Raw genomic sequence first — 19166 nt, forward strand, 5'->3', positions numbered from 1 at the left:
CTACTACTACTACTACTACTATACCATCAGTATAACTAATAATGCTAATAATAATACAGTGCAGTAATGAATATTGTATTCATAGTGCTCTTGGCATGTACCCCAAAGGGCTACAAAGCATAGCAGCAGCAGTCTCACATGGACACAATGTGCATTGACAGAGTGGGGACAGAGCAGCAGGACGGGACAGGATGAAGGGACAGGCGAGAAATCCTACAGATTAAGTAAGCAAGACTGGGGGGTGGGAACACAGCTAGAACAGGGAGCATCTAAGCAGCCATTGGATAGTAATATTCCAACCTCGCTAGTCTTTTATTTTGCCACTCTGACCAGTGGCACAGTGATGGTGGATCCAGCAGGCACCATGAAGTGACTCTAATCCTCCTCCTATCTAAAGAGGCCTCAGCGTATCAGTAGCAGCCCAGCTAGTATCGGCTTAGCTCAGCTTTTAGTCCGCCTCATCATCTGTTCCCCCCTGTGCTTTGCTTTCTCTCTGTGTCACTTATCCAGTTTTGTTTTCACTTTAAGCTGCTAAGTGTGAATGGGTTTTCTCTGGTCCATATTCACACATTTGTGGTGCTAACATGTTAAGCTTCTTGTTACTTCATAGAGGGAGAAAAAAGTTTCTACTTTTGCCCTTCATGCATCATAGTAAAACAACTCAGCATTCGTAACTGAATCCTGAAGGCCCTGCAATAGAATGAGCTAGCAATCCAGCCAGTGGGGATTTTTGTTTTAAATAAGGCATGACCACAATTCTGGCTTTATTTTAGTTGTTATAGGTGTCTATACAGAAACCTCTAAACATTAATTCTGTAAGTGCCTGGTGAAAAGAAAACTGATATCTTTTTACATGCCTTTTAGACTTTGTTTTACCTTCTATTACTATTTCAGTAATTCAAAGTAAAACAGATTTTCTGTGTGATCATTCAAGGCGGAAAGCACTGGCGGCGTCGCCGTTTGTTCCGACTTAATGAAATCACACCTATTACCTCAATAAGATGCAGAGATGGAGGCAGTTTGTGTTAAACATGTATTTAGTCTCGCTGTGTATTGTCAACATTGTCAGTCAGTAAATATGCTCAGCAGTATTTGCATTTGGTAGTTTGGGGTCTTGTCTTGCCACATAACCTCACAAATGGTATTGCCAACCAAAACAAATATAATTTATGCTCTGTATTTAGCTGCTTATTTATTTGCCTAACAATACAGGTTAGCTTATATGTCAGTCAGGGAGCTCGCTGTGTAACCTTATAGGGAGAATTAAGCAAATGGTCTATAATTTACGTTTTATTTTTCAGTAGACCAAACTGGTTTTAGCAAATGGCCTGTTTGTATTCAGGAAAGGTTATTATTCTCAAGTGCCAGTTTTCTGTTCCTGGATCCTGAAGAGCTCCACTGAAACAACTGGTGGTGAAGTGCCTTGCTCAAAGGTATATCAAGGAGGGTAGAGCTGTATTCTTCATGCATGGTTTTGAACAAGCTTGCCTCTTCGTCACCAACCTGGTCTTCTTAACGTTGTAGGCTATGGCCTCATTTGTATCTTTGCTGTTTTCACAGCTGACATATTATTGTTTAAACTGAATTCAGACATCATCATCATCATCGTCATCATCATCGTCATCATCACAGGGCAGCTGCTTCTGCAGCTGATTGTTTCTTGGTTTTCTCTGGCCTCTCTCCAGCGCCAGGTTATGTCTGCAGTTGGCAAGAACAAGTGAGTTGCATCTTCTCTCAGTTACGTAGCAAATTTAAATCAACAGAGAGATAGTTGTGTCTGAGCATCAGAGGGGCACGGCGGGGGATGGGGACGGCACGGAAGGGCTGGGGAATCATGGGAAATCAATAGTACACAGAGCACACTGAGGGAGCCTGGCACTGTAACCTGATTTGCGCTTATGAGGAGTGTGCGACAGAGCAGCGGAGACAGAGATGTTTAGGAGGAAATAGACTGCGGTCTTTAGAAAGCCGCAGGTTGAATGAGTGATCGCACAGAGCGGCTTGTCTGGGAGTGGGAGCGAGGAAGTGCTGCATTGAAACTGCAACGGGCCGACTGAGACAAACACCAGTGAGAGATGGAGGAACAGGCAGGGAGAGAGAGAGAAAGAGAAGGAGAGAAAGGGAGAGGATCTGAGAGCCAGAGGAAAACAACAACACACCCTCTCGCGAGACGCTGGGAGCAATGAGCACAAGGCAGCTCAGGTTACAAGGTTATTAGGCTCAACCTGATGGTAAACAAAGCCCAATCTCAGCGCCCAGTTGTGGAGTCATCAACATTGTATCCACGATTACAGTTATTACACATCCAGACGGTGTTTGCCCATAACGCCAAAACCATCTCGTAGCATCTTTGCTGCCTTATGCTTTCCTGTTTTGAGCTCGCCTACTGCACACGTCACATGTAGTCCTCTCACAGGGCGATGACATTAAAGGCTCCCTGCCAATCTCCCATCTTTATCTCACCATTTTCTCATCACCTTTTCTCTTAATGTGATGCACTTTATGCAGTCCTCAGCCAATAACTGCAGTCAGTCGCCCAGTTAACCCCTAATTATCTGGGAATGCTTAAAACCACTTGATTGTTATTCCCTGCACTCACTGCTGTCAAGGCAATTTAGTGGATAATGCATTAATTATGAGGTTAACTGGTCAGTTTCAATACAGATGCTGGACAACCCTTCACCACCCTGACCATGTTAAATTTAAAAAAGAAAAATGATCCGTTCCTTAGTCCCTGGCATGCACATTCCACCTGATCATAAATCAACTTTTCTGCATATTCTGATGTAATCTAATTAGGTGTTAACCCTGTGCGATTATGATCGCATGGCAAAATGGAAATTACAAGTGATGTGGAGTTTAGATAATCAACAATTGTCGGTATTTTCATGATATTGTCCGTCCGCCCCTCAGATATTTTGTTTGCATAAATAGGCAGGAAAGAGATGGAGGTGTGACCACATTGCAGTCAAAAACACTTAGCCACAGTTTCTCAGGGAAGCACATTAAGTCCGCTCCATCACCGCTGGGGCACCTCATGAATTATTCATCTAGAGGAGGACAAACACAATATTGAAGCCCATAAATATAAGTATAGTTATTTAACATAAATCAAAGCTTACTCTGATTTATTTTTGTATTGTTATTGTAAGACCCCAGCCACCAAAACCTCAATACGTATCTCCTTAACGCTGCATTTTTGGAGCAGATACTCAGGAGCCTGTTGGGGTTGGGTTTTTTTGATGCGGTTACCAGCAGCAGATAGTGGGGTGCGTTTGAAGGGCGTCACTGTAGGACATGAGTCCTGGGGGAAGGGCAGGGGATAGTGTTTCGTGAAGCTGTGTTGTGCTGCCGTGAAGTTAGAGTTACAGCATAATGTTGGTCACTGTGGTTTTTGAGGAGCTATTGGATTTTTCAGGAAAAATGACACAGAAAATAAGAAACTGTGCAGAAGAAATCCACTGTAGTGTTATCTATTTGACTGGTTGGATTTATGCCGCTCTGAGAGGTGATTGTGTGTCGACTGGAGTGCATCAGTTTTCATTAAAAACATATTTTCTACTGTGTATTGGGGTCGGGGTGGGGTAGACCGGTGTAGTATGGTGTAAGTTACAAACAGATAAACAGATAATCAGCAGGAAATTAGCCTTTTGGCAATTTTCTATGCTTCACTGAAATGCTTTGTGAAGTAAACTTGTTTTTTTTTTTTTAATGAAATATCAAGCAGATTGAAATTTCTCAAAGCAAGTCATATCTCAGCTGCCTCTTGCCTCCAGAAATGTGGGTTTTGCCCACTATGTCATCTGTTGGCTTTGGAAGATTGTTCCTTTTATTGTGATAATAACTTGATTATTACAAAAGGGATTGTTCCTTTTGTTTCCTGACAGTGAAAACAACCCGCAAACAAAATGAAACCACCTTTCAGGCTTTGTACTCGTTTGCCAGTGGCTGCTCTGGCATCTCCAAAGCCTCTTACCCATTGAATTTGAGACCCAAAATATGAAGTTATTTGCTACAAATTGATGGGAATTTGTGTAAAGTCGCAGGTCAGACTATATATGCTTCAGAAAAAATAATTATAATCACTTTTGGTTTATATTTCTATAGTCTAATAATAATCATCGTACTATTATGTGAATATTATGCATCAGTGTGTGGGTTCGGGTTAATTTTTAGTTTAGGCCGAGTTCAGGCAGAGTCCATGATTATAGTATAGAGTCCTGTACTGAGACACTATCACCCTACTGTTGTTTACATGGTGATTTAATGAACTGAAAGCATTTTTTTTTTACCTTGAAAAAAATCGTCTAAGCTTTTGATTCAAGGATCAACAGTGCAGTATGTGGCAGCTTAACACGAGTTTCCCATGTATTTTGAGTCTGTATAATCTTGTTTGTTGTATAAGTTATGGTGGGTTAAGAAAGTTATAAAAGCTCATTTTCCACCTGAGATAATCAAATGAATCCCAGATTAGAAACATCTAATCTGCATGTGACAAACGAGGCTCGGCTTTTCACAGGATTGTGGCGTTCCAGAGATTTCCAGTGATCTGAGGCATGAACAGCAGACATTTGCAGGGTGTCATCTGGTGTAGCGTTTGCAATCTGTATGGTGCATATCTGCTGCATATTCCTGGTTGCATGGTCCCTCTGCAGTCAGAGGATTACAGTATTAAGACTCGGTGGCCCTGCTCCGCTGAAAAAAAGGACGTCATTGTGAGCAGCTTTATGAAAAGAACCCAAACAGGCAACGGCAAAGGGAGGCAGGCAACTCTATTTTTGCTTCCTCTGCCTGCTCCATTATTGAGTTTACGTGCGCAGAATGTGACAGAGTATGAGAGTTATTGAAAAGAAGTGATGCAGTGAAAAACATAGAGGCGAAATACTGTCGTCCAGCCTTTTGGTAGATGACGAGGCTTACAAATCCCAAACTGTTACATGTGACCCACCCAAACACCATCAATGTTTAATATGATCACATGCAGCAGCAGCACATAGGAGCTGTGTCATTTGAAGTCTGCATTCACGGTCGGTGTTTGAGTCACGAAAAGCAAACTATAGAGTTGGAGAGCCACTGGATTATCCTGCATGATTACTCAACACAGGGACATGTCCAGGGCTGCACATAATTTCATTATAATAGTCACAAGTGTGGAGAATAGAGGAAATGAACAGGAGAATTCTATATATGGATCATAAGCATTGAAACGGCAGTGTATGTGTGTCAGAAACCTATTGTTTTTTTTTTTTTTATCATAAACCCATCATATAACAGTCTGTTGCATTATGTGTCATATTTGACCCGATATATGCATTAGGGATGCACCATGTCGGATTTTTTTTTTTCAGATATCCGATATGCCAATATTTTCTAAATCTTTTGTCCGATTACCAGTGCTGATGCCAATATTGCACATATTTTTTCCCTGTAATGGCAGAGAACATCAAGTCTCTCTTGTAGTAGGACATATCATTATGCCCACTCTTGTCATGATGGCCCACTGACATAAAATACAATGCACACATTCACTGGGCAAATGAGGGAACTATTTCAACTTAGGTAATGTAATTATGTTATGTAAAACATGCCATATTTATTTTTATGTAACATTTGCTTTCAAACAAAGCTGTAAAATGTAACCTACTTCAACAGGCTTTGATGATACTCACCTTGAGACAGTCCTGACAACAACCAGGACACATTTCATCTATTTCATATATCTTGTCAAATCACCAGAAATTTTCATTTCAGGCTTACATACAAATATTTCATTTTAAATCCAACAATGGCTGATACTTTTAACGTGCCAATATTGTTTTCTTCCCTAATGTGCATTATGACTATAAAGACTTATTTTTTGCTAATGTTTCTTCCACCAGAAATTTATTGAATTTGAGGATGCGTTGGAAGCTGAGAAGAAGGACCTGCAGATGCAGGTGGAGTGTCTGGAGCTGCAGGGGAAGCAGCTGGAGCTCAAGACCAAGAACTATGCCGACCAGAGTGAGTGGACGGCCGTCCTAACCACACACACACCTCCCTGCTCACACATCTGCCGCTCTCACTGACTCCAAACGGACTCAAGACCAAGACCAGCCAAAATCAAGTCCTGCTGAGGACCAAAATGGGAAATACACACTGTTCATGCCTTATGTTTGTAAAAAAAAAAAGAAAAAAAAAAAAAAAGCTTAATGAGGTTTTAAGGATTTGGGTATGCATTAGATCCGTCTCCCTGTAAAAGATCCAACTAGTCAGTTCATTAAAGTTTGAAGTACATTGCACACATTTCTACAGGTGAAATTCCTTAAATGTTTTTGCAGTTCCTGGGAGAAAACAAACCAAATAACAATTAGAAACCAAGAAACATTGAAATCGACAAGTGGCGCACGATCAGGAACAAATTCAAGACACCAAAAACTAGGTCTTGAAACTAGACTGGAGTTGTAGTCCAGTCCTGGTGCACACAGTGTACAAACCGTGCTGTCAGATTCATAATCTGTGCTCTCGAATTAAGAATCCATGCTCACAGATTTGTAAAACAGGCCCGTGGATTACAAATCCATGCCCATGGATTTGCCCTCGAAATCTGAGGGCATGGTTTACAAATCCGCGGTCACGGATTCATAATTTGAGGGCACGGGTCCAGATTGACTGTTTTTTCTCAGATGACCCTGGGGCGCTCTGTAGACTGCTTTGTAGCTGACTGTTTGAATTGTTTTAAGTTTACCTTTGTCTGATTAACACACACAGATCTTCAGAGCTTATTTCTGTTGTGCCTTTTTGGGGAAGTGGGATAGGGAAGTAGACATGCTGCTGGTTGTATTTTTAGATTGTTAGTGCATCTGAACTGTTTCTTTCCTGCTGTCCGACCATTACTTTATGAATACTGACATACATACTCGCTTGTAATCGCCGAATACCGACTGCATGAGGCTATTTAGTATTGTTTACCTCAGTAGCTGTCCTAAATAATGTTTTCTTGATGTTGTGCTTCAAGACCCGATTATTTCAGCTTTCAAAATACTGACAAGCCAAGTTCATGCTCAAGTTCAAGTTGAAGTTCAGGTTTATTTAGAGCCCAACATCACTGTTTACAGTCTCAAAGAGCTTTACATGCCCATGGGTTTACAGCAAACAGGACGATACCCCCTGACGTAAACCTCACAGCAGGCAAGGAAAAACCGAAACCCCAAAAAAAACGAACAGTTGTGACAGAAAAAATGGAGGAGATCTTGAGAAGGAGTGCAGAGAGAGGAGAGCCCATTCCAGGCCAGACGGGTGTGCAGTAGGCATCGACCCAGTGTGCAAATTACAAATATTATATATTATATGTATTATGAAATATTATATAAAAACACAGTAGCAGACAGTGTGACAACAGAAGCAGAAGGAGGCCGCGACTGGTGCAGCAGACACACACAGGTCGAAGAGCAAAAGCAAAGCAAAATTATTATTCATTTGAGATGAAACTGGGAAAGAAATGTGCATTCTTATAGCCAGTGCTCTGCCATTTGTCATGAGATTATATTTTTCGGGGAGCACACTCTAATTTGCCCCTTGTATCTCATTCACAGCTAATTATAATTTGAACTGGCCAACTGGAAAGGATTAGACTCTGGGTTATTTGAATTTATTACTTCTTTTTTCCTTTTTTTTTTAAACATTATCCCAAGGGTCCTTCCTGGTTTCTAGTTGTTAAAAACTGTTGTCTGTCTCTCAGTCACCCGGTTGGAGGAGCGGGAGTCCGACATGAAGAAAGAGTACAACGCTCTGCACCAGCGTCACACTGAGGTGAGAGCAAAAGTGTCCGGCCTGTCACAAACGTCCACGCTGTGGCGTCGGGACGGATGCATTCAAAGTGGAATCCTGTGGCATATTTTCATACTTTTTGATTACATTGCCTCTAAAATCCACACAATAAGCAGCTACATGAATAGTTTAAATATTATCATCTACAACCATCATTAATCATTATTTCCTTGGATGTCATGTTAATCTTAGGCTCTATAATCTCACACGTGTAATGCCTTCTTCCATTTAAGAAATGATAAGGAGTAATCTGACAAACCACAGATTAGAGTTAATATTTTTTCTGATCAGATTACTATAAATCTTTTACAGATAATCCAATTAATTGTCAGTCCTGCACATATCTCACTCCTATATGATTTATCTCCCTCTCTCTTCTCATGTCTTCACTTTTTTTCAAATTGGTTTACTTTATCCTTGCCGTCTAACATTTCGTTCTCTTTCCCTTAATTCCTCTTGCTCTTCCTGTGTCCTAATCTTCCTCTGCTTGTCCTCATCTCCTCCTTCCATCCTCTCATTATTCATGCGGTCTGTTTTGTGCCCCGGCCTCCTGTTTCCAACCTTCCCTGATCACAGATGATTCAGACGTACGTGGAGCACATAGAGCGGTCCAAAATGCAGCAGGCGGGGAGTAATAGCCAACCAGAGGGCCAGGGCTGTGGACGAACGTGAGTAATATTTTGTGTGTGTGTGTGTGTGTGTGTGTGTGTGTGTGTGTGTGTGCGCGTGGATTTGAACCCCAGGGTTTCACCCATCAACTTGCTGCTGATGTTAAATGTCTTGTGCTGAATGCAGCAGGCTTTCGGTGTGTTTCGCCGTGCTCTTTGTGCCGGTGCTGCTGTCGCGTCTGTTTCTCAGGTGAACAGCTGGTACTGCCCACTGACACAGAGGAGGAGTGACAAATAAAACCGACAGCCATCATGGGCCCTCACCGTTTTGCCAAACTCTGAGTCCTGAATGTTTTTTTTGAGCATGAAATGAAACAAGGAGTGGGACATCTGCTGCAGATTCTGTAGCTAAACCCCAAAGTAACCATAAGCAGCCTTCCTCACAGTCCGAGGCGTACACGTCCTAGAAATCCTTAAAGGAATACTCCAACATTCTGGGCACAATACTCATTTTCCAACTTCCCCAGCCTGAGACAAGATGTTCGATACCATTTTCACCTCTGTACGTCCATTGTTTTGGTTCCTGTGGGTAGCGTTTGGTGTATATCATGTGTATTACAAATCCAGATGATACACTGTGCAAATAAGACAGCTTCAGAGGTTTATTTTTTCACTTTGACAGAACCATGCTAATGACTCCCATAGACTTCAAGTCTTTATGCTAAGCTAATGGAATGCTACCTGTAGAATCGCGAACCGCTGAACGTACGGAGCTGAAAATGGTATCGAATATCTTGTCTCAGTCTGGGTAAGTTGGAAATGGGGCATTTCACAACATTCAAAACACTGGAGTTTTCCATTGAGAATACTTTCAGAAATAGTAACCTTAATAGTTAATATGACCATGTGATGTGAACTTAGATGGTCATGGTGGTCTTGTTGGGATGTTTGGATGGTTGACCACTGATCACATCGTCAGTTTCATCCCCTCTGACCGTGAGCACCGATCTTGTATCCGCACTCCTGCTCTCAAACCTTTTACGGCTCACCGTCTTGAGCGTATTTTTTCTGTGTTCTTGTGTGTGGTTTTGATGTGTCTGTCACCGTTAAAGCTCAGTGTCACGTGCCGCAGCATGTTCCTGTCTCTTGTCTCTCTCTAATCACTGTCTGTCTGTATGTCTGTCTGTCTGTCTGTCTCGCTGGCTGGCTCTCTGTGCTGCTGTGTGCACAGTCAACGCCACACATGGAGGAAAAGGTAATTCAAATGAAACCCCCCCCCCCCCCGCGACCCACAACTACCCTCACACCCTGTCCCTTTACTCTGCCAAACAACCGGCCTGCTTGCCCCCTCGGTCCTAAAACATGAAATGCTGACTCCTCTCACTATACTTGGTTTTATAAGTGCCTCCGTGCCCCTAGAATCAATGTTGTTTTTGCCATTAATGCAATTAAATCAGTCCTTTGAACGTGAAAAAGTAATGTAATATTATTAACTACATAGTATGGAGGAACTCTTTGTAGGTCATATTAGGCAATAAAACCCACATTCTCCAGTTTGCCTCATCTACCTTCTCCTCTTTCTCCCTCACTTGTTTGCATCTGCCTGTCTGTCTGCCAGCCAGTCCGTCCGTCCATGCCTGCTCTGCTTGTCCGATTTTCTGTTGTTTTTTTTTTGTTTGTTTTTTGTGTGTCTGTCTGCTTGCCTTTCTGAAAAAGAAATCCCCCGCTCGTCTACAAATGTCATCCAAAGGTGAAGCATTAAGATATGGATTTCATGTTACAGAAACGGTGCATTTTCTGCAGTGCGCGCCTGCAGCTGGTCGGTGCCGTTTTATCCGCAGTCAGGCATCATAACACTAAGATGGCATCATGTAGCTTATCAGCAGTACAGGGACGTGGTGTCTGTAGGCTCCATTTTTAAAAATGTCGTACAGTATGTAGTGACGCTGCACTTTACACCTGTCCCTAGCAGCTGGCTGTAGGTACGGGGTTTGTTTTCCGTCTGACCTGCCTGTACTGTGCCCGTGTTGCTCTGTCTGTCTGTCCTGAGTCTGCTCCTGTCTGCCTCTCGCTCGTGAACACACAAAGCTGCTGTGACAAAGTGTTCAGCTTTGTGGGCTGGGTTGCATGCCTCCTTGTTATATTAGGGTCCAAAATCAACTGTTTCCTTTATCCTAAAATCTCTGATATTGCTTCGCCTTTCCACTTTCTTTCATTTCTAATCATCCACCTCATTTGGTTTGTAGCACTCTGTGTAGCTCAGTGGTCAGCTTTGTCTCCTCAAAGCAAGAAAAAGCTGAGCTTGATTCGATTCTCTGTCTGTGTTGAGTTTGTATGTTCCTCCCACGGTCCAAAACATACAAGTCAGCTGGACTGGAGACTGTAAACTGAGTGTCTGTCTGTCTTTGTTCGCCCTGTGATGGACATGGAGTCCAACTTTCACTTGCGAAAAGCGTGTGAATGAAATGAGTCAGTGAATGTTGAGTCTCACGCTGGTCTCCGCCCCTCTCTGTGTCTCCTCTGCCAGCAGCAAAACGGAGCGCCCACCGTCGTTGAGCCTGTACCCCAGCGGCGAGGGCATGGTACGTGGGGGTCTCGGGGGGGCTAGGATGATGCCCGGGAAAGACATCTGGCAGGTCAGCGAGCTCAGCCAGCCCAACTTCAGCTCCGGCTATCAGGTGTGACAGATGATGGCCCCCCTTCCTCCCACAATCACGAGCGCAGTCTTGGGAGTGGAAGGGGGCGGGGCTGGCCTCACCTCCGTCCATCCTGCCAACCACACCCACAAGGACTGCCAATCCCCCCCCTAACCGGCCCTCTCGCCTGCTTGTGTCACTTTTGAGGATACTGCTTTTTATTCAAACCACTCGTCAAAGTACTAGGTCATTTTTTAAAAGTTGCTCTGGGCTTGTTAGGTCCATGTTGACTCAAGCAAGCAGGGCTCCATATTTGTTTTCTCTTCTTTGTAGCTGTGTGGATTCTTTCCGTGTGACCGTAGAGTATCCGCTTTTTACCATGCTGTATGTGTCCTCATTTTCTTCTTTACACTTACGCATTAAGTGTAAACCTGTTTTTCTCATGTGTCCCCTTTCATACACCACTGCTCATGGTGTTTAATGGACAGTTTAGTGACAGTTTAGTGACAGAGGCAAGGCAAGGGAAGAGAAATGCACAGCCCTTGTGGCTCCTGTTGTGCACTCATTCCGCTTGGAAATGATGCATTTACCTCAAGGTCAAGGTGCAGATTATTCACTGCAATTTAAGGGTCTTTTTGATGATGGAATAATCCAAGAAAATGCACTATTTGCTCATGGTGTCAGGACTGAGATAGTAACATTTATATTTTTAATCGATGTCAAAATATTCTGACAGGGACTTGACTTCTAGATCAGCTGACTTTTCCAGATTTTTTTCCCCCTCATGTATATTGCTGAGAAATCATCTGGGATTCAGCTTGGTGCTGTAATAATCTGAAGTAGCATTATACAATACATGGATTGGGTAAATGAGACCAATATGGATCTTAGCCATTACTCTAGGTTTGAATCATCATATCACATGATTGGAGACCACCATTCTTCTATACTTTCCTTATAGCATTCAGTAACAAAACTGTAGGGAAAACAAACCAGCAATGTCTCATATTCATGTGTCTCATGCATCAAGAGTGCTGACTATATACTAAAAACTTTTACGTCCAAAGCCTTGCAGCCTCCTGAAAATGGAAACCATGAACAAAACCTTAACCGGCTAAAATTAACCGCAAACTGAAACTACAGCAGTGTGCGCTGTAAACGTATTGTTTCAAGAATATAAAGAATAATAATACCAATATGAATCCCAAGTGAAATGAAAAAACAAGGAGCTCAGTGTGAGGAAAGTAACCAGACTGTAACTGGTGCCACTTTGCAAGCACTAATCTATTCTGTCAATATGCACCATCACCAAAAACCTTACCAGCAGCACCAAAAGCTAGAAATTAAATGACATAAGCAGCTGTTGGAAGGTGTGTGTCTGAACTTGCCATCAGCGTGTAACACCCATCTGATCCTGTGTGTCTCATGAAGGAGGACGGCTCAGAGTCAGACTCCGTGGCGGCCACACCCAGCAGCACAGGGAGCAAGTCCAACACGCCCACCTCCTCCGTCCCCTCCGCCACCGTCACCCCCCTCAACGACGGCTTCCATCCGCACTCCGAGTTTGAGGCGATGCGCGGCGGAAACCGCCGGAAAAGTGCCAAGCGGCTCAGTAGGAATATGGAGGTGCAGGTGTCGCAGGAAACCAGGAATGTTAGCATTGGTAAGAAGATGAAACTAAATGCATCCTCCATCCCAAATAATGACTCAAAACCCTTAAATCCCTCCCCTCCTCTGGAGATGCTGCCCTGTAGTGAAGGAAAGACACAAATGTCTTCAAGCTGTTAAGTCCAAAGTCCAGAGGAAATGTTACACTGTCATGCAGAGAACATCAAGTCTCTCGTTTTATCGTGACGGCCCACTGGCAGATGCAGTGCTTTTTTAAAATGTACACATTCACTGGGCAAAGTAAGAAAACCACTTTGACTTCGAGAGACAATCCTGACAGCAGCCACGACTATCTTATTTCACAAGAAGCAAAACAGACAAACAAAACGTAATCTCTGTCCACAGCGTTGGCTCATGTGAAAGGACGTGTACAAACAACAATATCAGCAGGAATTTTCATTTCAAGCCAATTCTGATATTTAATTTTAAAGCCTTTGTCGGCTCATAACGATGATGTGCCGATATTATTGTGCAGCCGTACCTAATTTTGCTTACTTTTGTATTTTGTTTTTTAAAATTAATACCGTGTTTACAGTATTAGATAGATAGACAGATAGATAGATAGATAGATAGATAGATAGATAGATAGATAGATACTTTATTCATCCCGAAGGAAATTCACAGTCTTCAACAGTATCCACAGATTACAAGATTAAATAAATAAAAAAATAAAGAATAAAAGATGACACTAGAGATCTAAGTACCCAATGTGCAAAAAAAACGTGTGCATAGATGTATACAATGTGCATATTACAGTATCCAGGGTGAGCGCCATGACAAATTGCGGTTGTTGGTGTGTTTTTATGCAGGTATGGGTAGCAGCGATGAATGGTCCGAGTTTCAGGAGATCATTGACTCTACCCCTGAGCTGGATATGTGTGTGGACCCGCGTGTGTACGGAGGAGGAAACAGGTACGACTGCAAAGTACTTGCATCAAAAACACACACACATAGACATAGTCATACACACAGATTATGATTGGTCAGTGTCCCATTGTCTGATACAGCAAAAAATGTCTGTTTCAGCCCCTCCCAGGGCATCGTGAACGAGGCTTTTGGCATCAACACCGACTCTCTCTACCATGAGATCAAAGACGCCAAGTCGGACATCATCGGAGATGTGGATGCAGGAGCTGAGCTTCTAGGTACAAACTTGGCTCTTGGCTGCTATATTATATTGATAATGTGATGTAAGACCAGATATCAGCTGGATTTTGGGATTGTGATATCCTGATATGACATTAGTGTTGTCTTTTTAAAGCTGCATTTACAATAAAGGAATGCAACTTTCTGAGCTTATTCTATCCAGTTTGTATGATTTGCCACAGATTTTTTGATCAACATATCCACATTACTAATGACCGTTTATCTAAAATCTCGTATGTGTAAAAATATCTTATGACAGCTCCAGTAGTCATTCCTAAAATATCGTCAATATCTCAATACTGAGGTCTTCAGCAACATCCACGCCCCAGTTTATAGGTGCATCACTTAATATTCATATCCACCAAACTGCAGAGTCACTTTAGGATAGATGCTGGTTGTAGATTAGTAATAAAGTATGTGTCTCTGCAAACTGCTCAAGAAGTCCTTCATCCTGTTCTGGCCGGTTGTCATTTGTGTTGCAAAAGTGAAGATGAAGATTTCACAGTAGGCTTAGCTGACATGTGATGTTATTCAGAAAAGCCAGATGTGTGTTCACTCAAGGAGAACACAGGGAGGGTGCATGTCGGTAGAGCTCGAACAGAGCAGGCATTTGTTCTTCCTGTTCTGCGTTACTGCAGGGCCAGAGCTACATGTGAGGCTGCGTGAATGTGCCACCGCACCGGCTCCTCTGACTCTTAGACGTTGCACGGCTCAGGCTGGAATATACAGCAGTCCATGCCTGCACCCCCACCCCCCACCCCTACCCAAAACCCCCCTCCCATTCCCTCTTCACTGCACAGATCTCCTATAAATCCACACGCTCCCACCATGGCTGCTCCCGCCTCAGCTGCCCATCCATGTGTTTCCCTTATTGGTTGTTGTTGTTTTTTTTTCTTTGTGGGGAAACAGAGCCACATTTAATTGAGCCTGTTTCAGATATTAGACAGACAAAGCAGATTAATCTTCTCTTTAAGGTGACTAATTTGATTTGTCGGGCCTTATTTTCTTTTATACTCATTGTTTAGACTAGATTTCTGTTCCATTCTCTGTATGGACGGCTAAAATTCTCTCTGGATTGTGTTGGATTTTATCTTGATTTATGTAATTGGGTGGGTGGGTGTTTTTTTTTTTTTTTGGTTGGTTGTTTGGTTTTCTCTCTGTGTGGAGTTTGCATGTCCTCCCCGTGTCTGCGTGGGTTTCCGCTCGCAGTCCAAATACGTATGAACCAAGTGAATTGGAGAAATTACTAAATTGCCCCGAGGTGTGAGTGTGTGCGTCTGTGCGTCTGTGTGTGTGCCCCGCGCTGGGATGGGCTCCAGCACCCCACGAGCCTAATTGGGGGATAAGCGGCTTGGAAAATGAATGAAAAATGAATGACTGATTTACTCTCTGAATTTTGTGTTTCATCAGTTTGACCGCAGTAGCAAGGAGGTTTGACCCGCCCTCTCATCCATTTGTTAACCTCTCACCCGTTTCCTTGTTTTCTGTTTTTCCCCTTTATGTGCTTCTGCGGGACACACCCACACCCATAGGGGAGTTCTCAGGTGTGTATCTGAACGTGGATTGGTTGGTATCCCTTTCTGTCACACTGATTTACTCTCTTGCCTCCTCCTCTCTGTCCTCCAAACTCCATATCTCAGTGTAGACATTCACATGTAGCAGATAATCAGTAATAAACAATAATTATAAATCACAACCCAGCACATTGCACTAGGCCTTATTGCCGATTTTGTCACACCATTTGAATTTTTTATACTTTTTTTTTTTTTTTTTTTAAATCACATATTCCCAATTTCCAACATTTTTTTTTTAAATTAGCTCATTTAAAATCTCACTCCTGTACAAACTGGGGCCGGGTTCCAGATAAACACAAATGACTGGGCAGACGTGCTCTCTGTCAGGGTTAGATATTTGCTTAGGCCACAGCTCTGTTGCCATGTTGACAAAATGCTTATCAGCACCCTCTCTCCTCTCTTCATCCCTGTCCCTGTCATCTTCCTCCTCTCTGGTTTGTATCCCTCCTCCTCACCTTCTCTTCCTCCTCCTCTTCTATCTTCTCTTCTGCTTCCAGTCCGCGATGATTTCTTCGGTAAGGCGCCGCTGTGCTCTTGCTTTTGGCTCACTCGTGCTTGTTGTGTCACGTCTGCCTTCACTTCCCTTCACACGCCTCCTCGTTTGGATTTATATTCATGTTTTGGTCCCCTTTTACACCCTGCATTGTTTTATTTAGTGAGAGAGCTCTTCTAAGGAGTCCCATAGACAACTTTGCCATTGGTGTGAGCTTTAAGTAGGATATTAAAATGTCCTTTGAAAATGTAATTTGGGACTTTCCAGTAATACATACCTGACTAACTAGTTGGCTAACTAACTATTAGCCTACTTGGATACTAGCTTGCCTAAAGCATGCAACTACACTGAAAATAATTTTTGGCCAGCCTTAATGATTTGTCAGTGGTGCACATTAATGTCATGGCCCAGTTTCGTGACAAAAATTAAAATTAGTGAAGGTCATATTGCTGGTCTGAGGATAATATTTTAAGCCAGGATGGCAGCTGTTTACAGGTTTGCTGACGCTGGCTGCTCCACCTCCTTTGCTGTAGTTTGACTACTATTGGTCACCTTGAACTCAGGCAAATCAGTGAAATCTCAAGATTTCAGCTTTAACCCTATAAAGCCATTTGTATCATATATGATACACGTTATCAAATAACACATTCCGTTTCAGTTTAATCAATACTTGACCAAAATACTGTTGTATACTTTTGGACACTTCCCCTGTTCACCCTGGACCATACCACTGGCACTTCAAGTACTGTCATATATGATACAACAGAAAAACCGTATGTAACAACATATTTTTGGAAAAATCTTTTTTTTTTTTTCATTTTGTTATAGGACTAAATAAAGGGTTCAATTTAAAAAAAAAAGGCTTTATAGAGTTATATGGACAAAGAGGACTGAGAGTGATAAAGCTTTTCTGAAGGAAGTTCAACAACAACTTTTAAAATAGGCTAAATAATAAGCCTATGTGATAGTGGAAGCATAAACTGCAGTGAAGTCACTCATAAATATTAATTTCTTGACAAAGCTTACTTAAAACAAACAAATAAACAGTACCTGAGAATAATGTAACTCTTCAGAATGGAGCTCAGTGTTCCATTGGCATTCATTTGTTTATTTACTTATACGGAATGAAATTGTGAATTTGTATTTAAATTTTTAAAAATATTATTATTTCCCATGTTACAACCGCGAACAAGATCTTATTCAGCTGGTCATGTCAGCTCTAGTCAAGCAAACTAGAAATAAGCCCAGCTGGCTTTGACATAGACTTTGTTCATTCAAATAGCTCATTGCCCTGCTATAATAAAACACGACTGTCATGAGACATGTTGCACTGCTGTAAATGATAATACACACAGAGTCAAAGCACAAAGATACATTAATATGCCAGTAATGTCTGTACATCAGGCCAATACAACCATAAACACCGCCATACAAGGTTAATGTCAATGAGTGATTTACAGTTAGGAGATTAATTTCAGGTGATGTGTGGTAATAATTCTTGAACAATTATGCTGTAATGTAGCAAACACTCAGCCTCTGTATGTGAGTTATTGCACTGGTACAGTGTTCGAGATTAACAGGAAGCATTTTGTTATCATATTTTGTCAGTGACATTTTAAATACATTAGTTTTTTTTTTTTTTTTCTTGAAACCTCACTGTGCAATCCATAGCACTGCAGGCAAAACTGATTGAAAAAAGTGCTCAGGTTGTTCCCTGAAGTGAGCGAGTCATTATACACCCTGCCGCTGAAGCCCGATCACGTATCACCTCCTCAAAACGTGTGGAATTTGCTTGTCTAACATCAACCAATGACCAAAATGGCTTTCATACAATACAAAAAAAAAAAAAAAAGCCCCCCGAGCCTTTTGTAATTGACACCTGCCTTACAAGACCCTCTTGTTATTTTCTTCTCCCCATGTCGTGCTGTCCCACATGTTTGCTTCCAGTCAAGCTTGTGTGCATGTGCTCAGCTTATTGTGCTCCACGCTTGATGCTCCCGTGTTAAAATATTTTGGCAATAATAGAAGAGGTGATTACAAAATTGATGTCATTAACACTGTCAGGGTTAAGGATTCAGCCGATATAGAAACGTATGATCTTGTGGGTGGATAAAAGTGAAAACATGTACTGTATAGGTTGTATTATGAGAAAAAGATCATTATGATTGTGCTGTCTCGACCGCTCTCCTTTCAAGACTTAAATTCGCTGATTTTTTACTTAATGTTTGCCCAGATATGCAACAATTGATCTTTTCACCCTGTCTTAGACCCCTTTTCAACACGAAAGCCTGACAGTAAATCAATATTCAGCCTGTTCAGTCATTTTCATTGTACGGAATTAGTTGACCTTTTCCTTTTGAAGAGATTTTCCATCATTCACACCACATTACACCCTTTCTTCGGTTGCTTTTGAAAAGCGATTTTAGAGAGGAAACACTGAAATTCTCATTCGTTCTGTTGCTTGCGGATCGATGAGTTCAGCAAGAACTGATTTTTGTTTGTTGTGTGTTTTGTTTGTGATGATGAGAATCAATGACCCACGTGTGAATGTTTCAGGGATGGGCAAGGAGGTGGAGAACCTGCTGACGGAGAACAAACAGCTCTTAGAGACCAAGTAAGAGCTGTGTGTGTGTGTGTGTGTGTGTGTGTGTTTTCTCAGTTCAGTTCAATTCCTTTCTCCAAGGGGTAATTTATGTTTAATGTTATGTTTTATGTTAATGTATGCAGTTGTGTGTGTGTGTCTGTGTCTGTGTGTATGACTGTGTGTGTGTGTGTGTGTGTGTGTGTGTGTGTGTGTGTGTGTGTGTGTGTGTGTGTGTGTGTAAAATTATCCGGTGTTAATCCTCACCCTCATACAAAAATCCCCAAACAAAACGGCTGCTCCCGTGGGTGTTGTACCCATCTGCTGTGCACTAAATAATCATTTTAACAGATTTTGAGAGTTTGTGTGTTCCTCTTTTTTATTCATCACATCCAAGAGTCTGAAACCGGCCCGGATTAAAAAGTGCTGAGTGGAGCGAGCGCATCCTGTCTGCTCACACTGTGGCGTCATGGTGACTCGTACCATGTAAATTCAACAAATGGTCCAGGAACTCTCCCCGAGTCTCTCCAACCTCTACTTTGAATTGAATAATGCAAAAGATCTGTAAAAAAAAAAATGCATGTTAATGAGTTATTTAGACTAATATTCAGTGATAAAATTGTGTTTTTCTTAAAACAAGAGAAAAAGTCTACC

At 42.1% G+C, this 19166-nt stretch overlaps 1 protein-coding gene across 1 annotated transcript in view; it reads left to right on the forward strand.

Annotated features, from left to right (window-relative positions):
- The window catches only part of mapk8ip3 (mitogen-activated protein kinase 8 interacting protein 3), a 42181-nt gene that overhangs the window by 1521 nt on the left and 21494 nt on the right, over window positions 1–19166 (forward strand). The window contains exons 3-13 of the mRNA XM_030057132.1: window positions 5880–6000; window positions 7718–7788; window positions 8383–8474; window positions 9646–9669; window positions 10942–11050; window positions 12482–12713; window positions 13528–13630; window positions 13745–13863; window positions 15397–15408; window positions 15936–15953; window positions 18488–18545. Of these exons, the coding sequence (XP_029912992.1) occupies window positions 5880–6000; window positions 7718–7788; window positions 8383–8474; window positions 9646–9669; window positions 10942–11050; window positions 12482–12713; window positions 13528–13630; window positions 13745–13863; window positions 15397–15408; window positions 15936–15953; window positions 18488–18545 (959 nt within the window). The remainder of the gene's footprint in view (window positions 1–5879; window positions 6001–7717; window positions 7789–8382; window positions 8475–9645; window positions 9670–10941; window positions 11051–12481; window positions 12714–13527; window positions 13631–13744; window positions 13864–15396; window positions 15409–15935; window positions 15954–18487; window positions 18546–19166) is intronic.

The sequence above is a fragment of the Myripristis murdjan genome, chromosome 8 (assembly GCF_902150065.1).
Source record: "Myripristis murdjan chromosome 8, fMyrMur1.1, whole genome shotgun sequence".
Taxonomy (NCBI): Eukaryota; Metazoa; Chordata; class Actinopteri; order Holocentriformes; family Holocentridae; genus Myripristis; species Myripristis murdjan.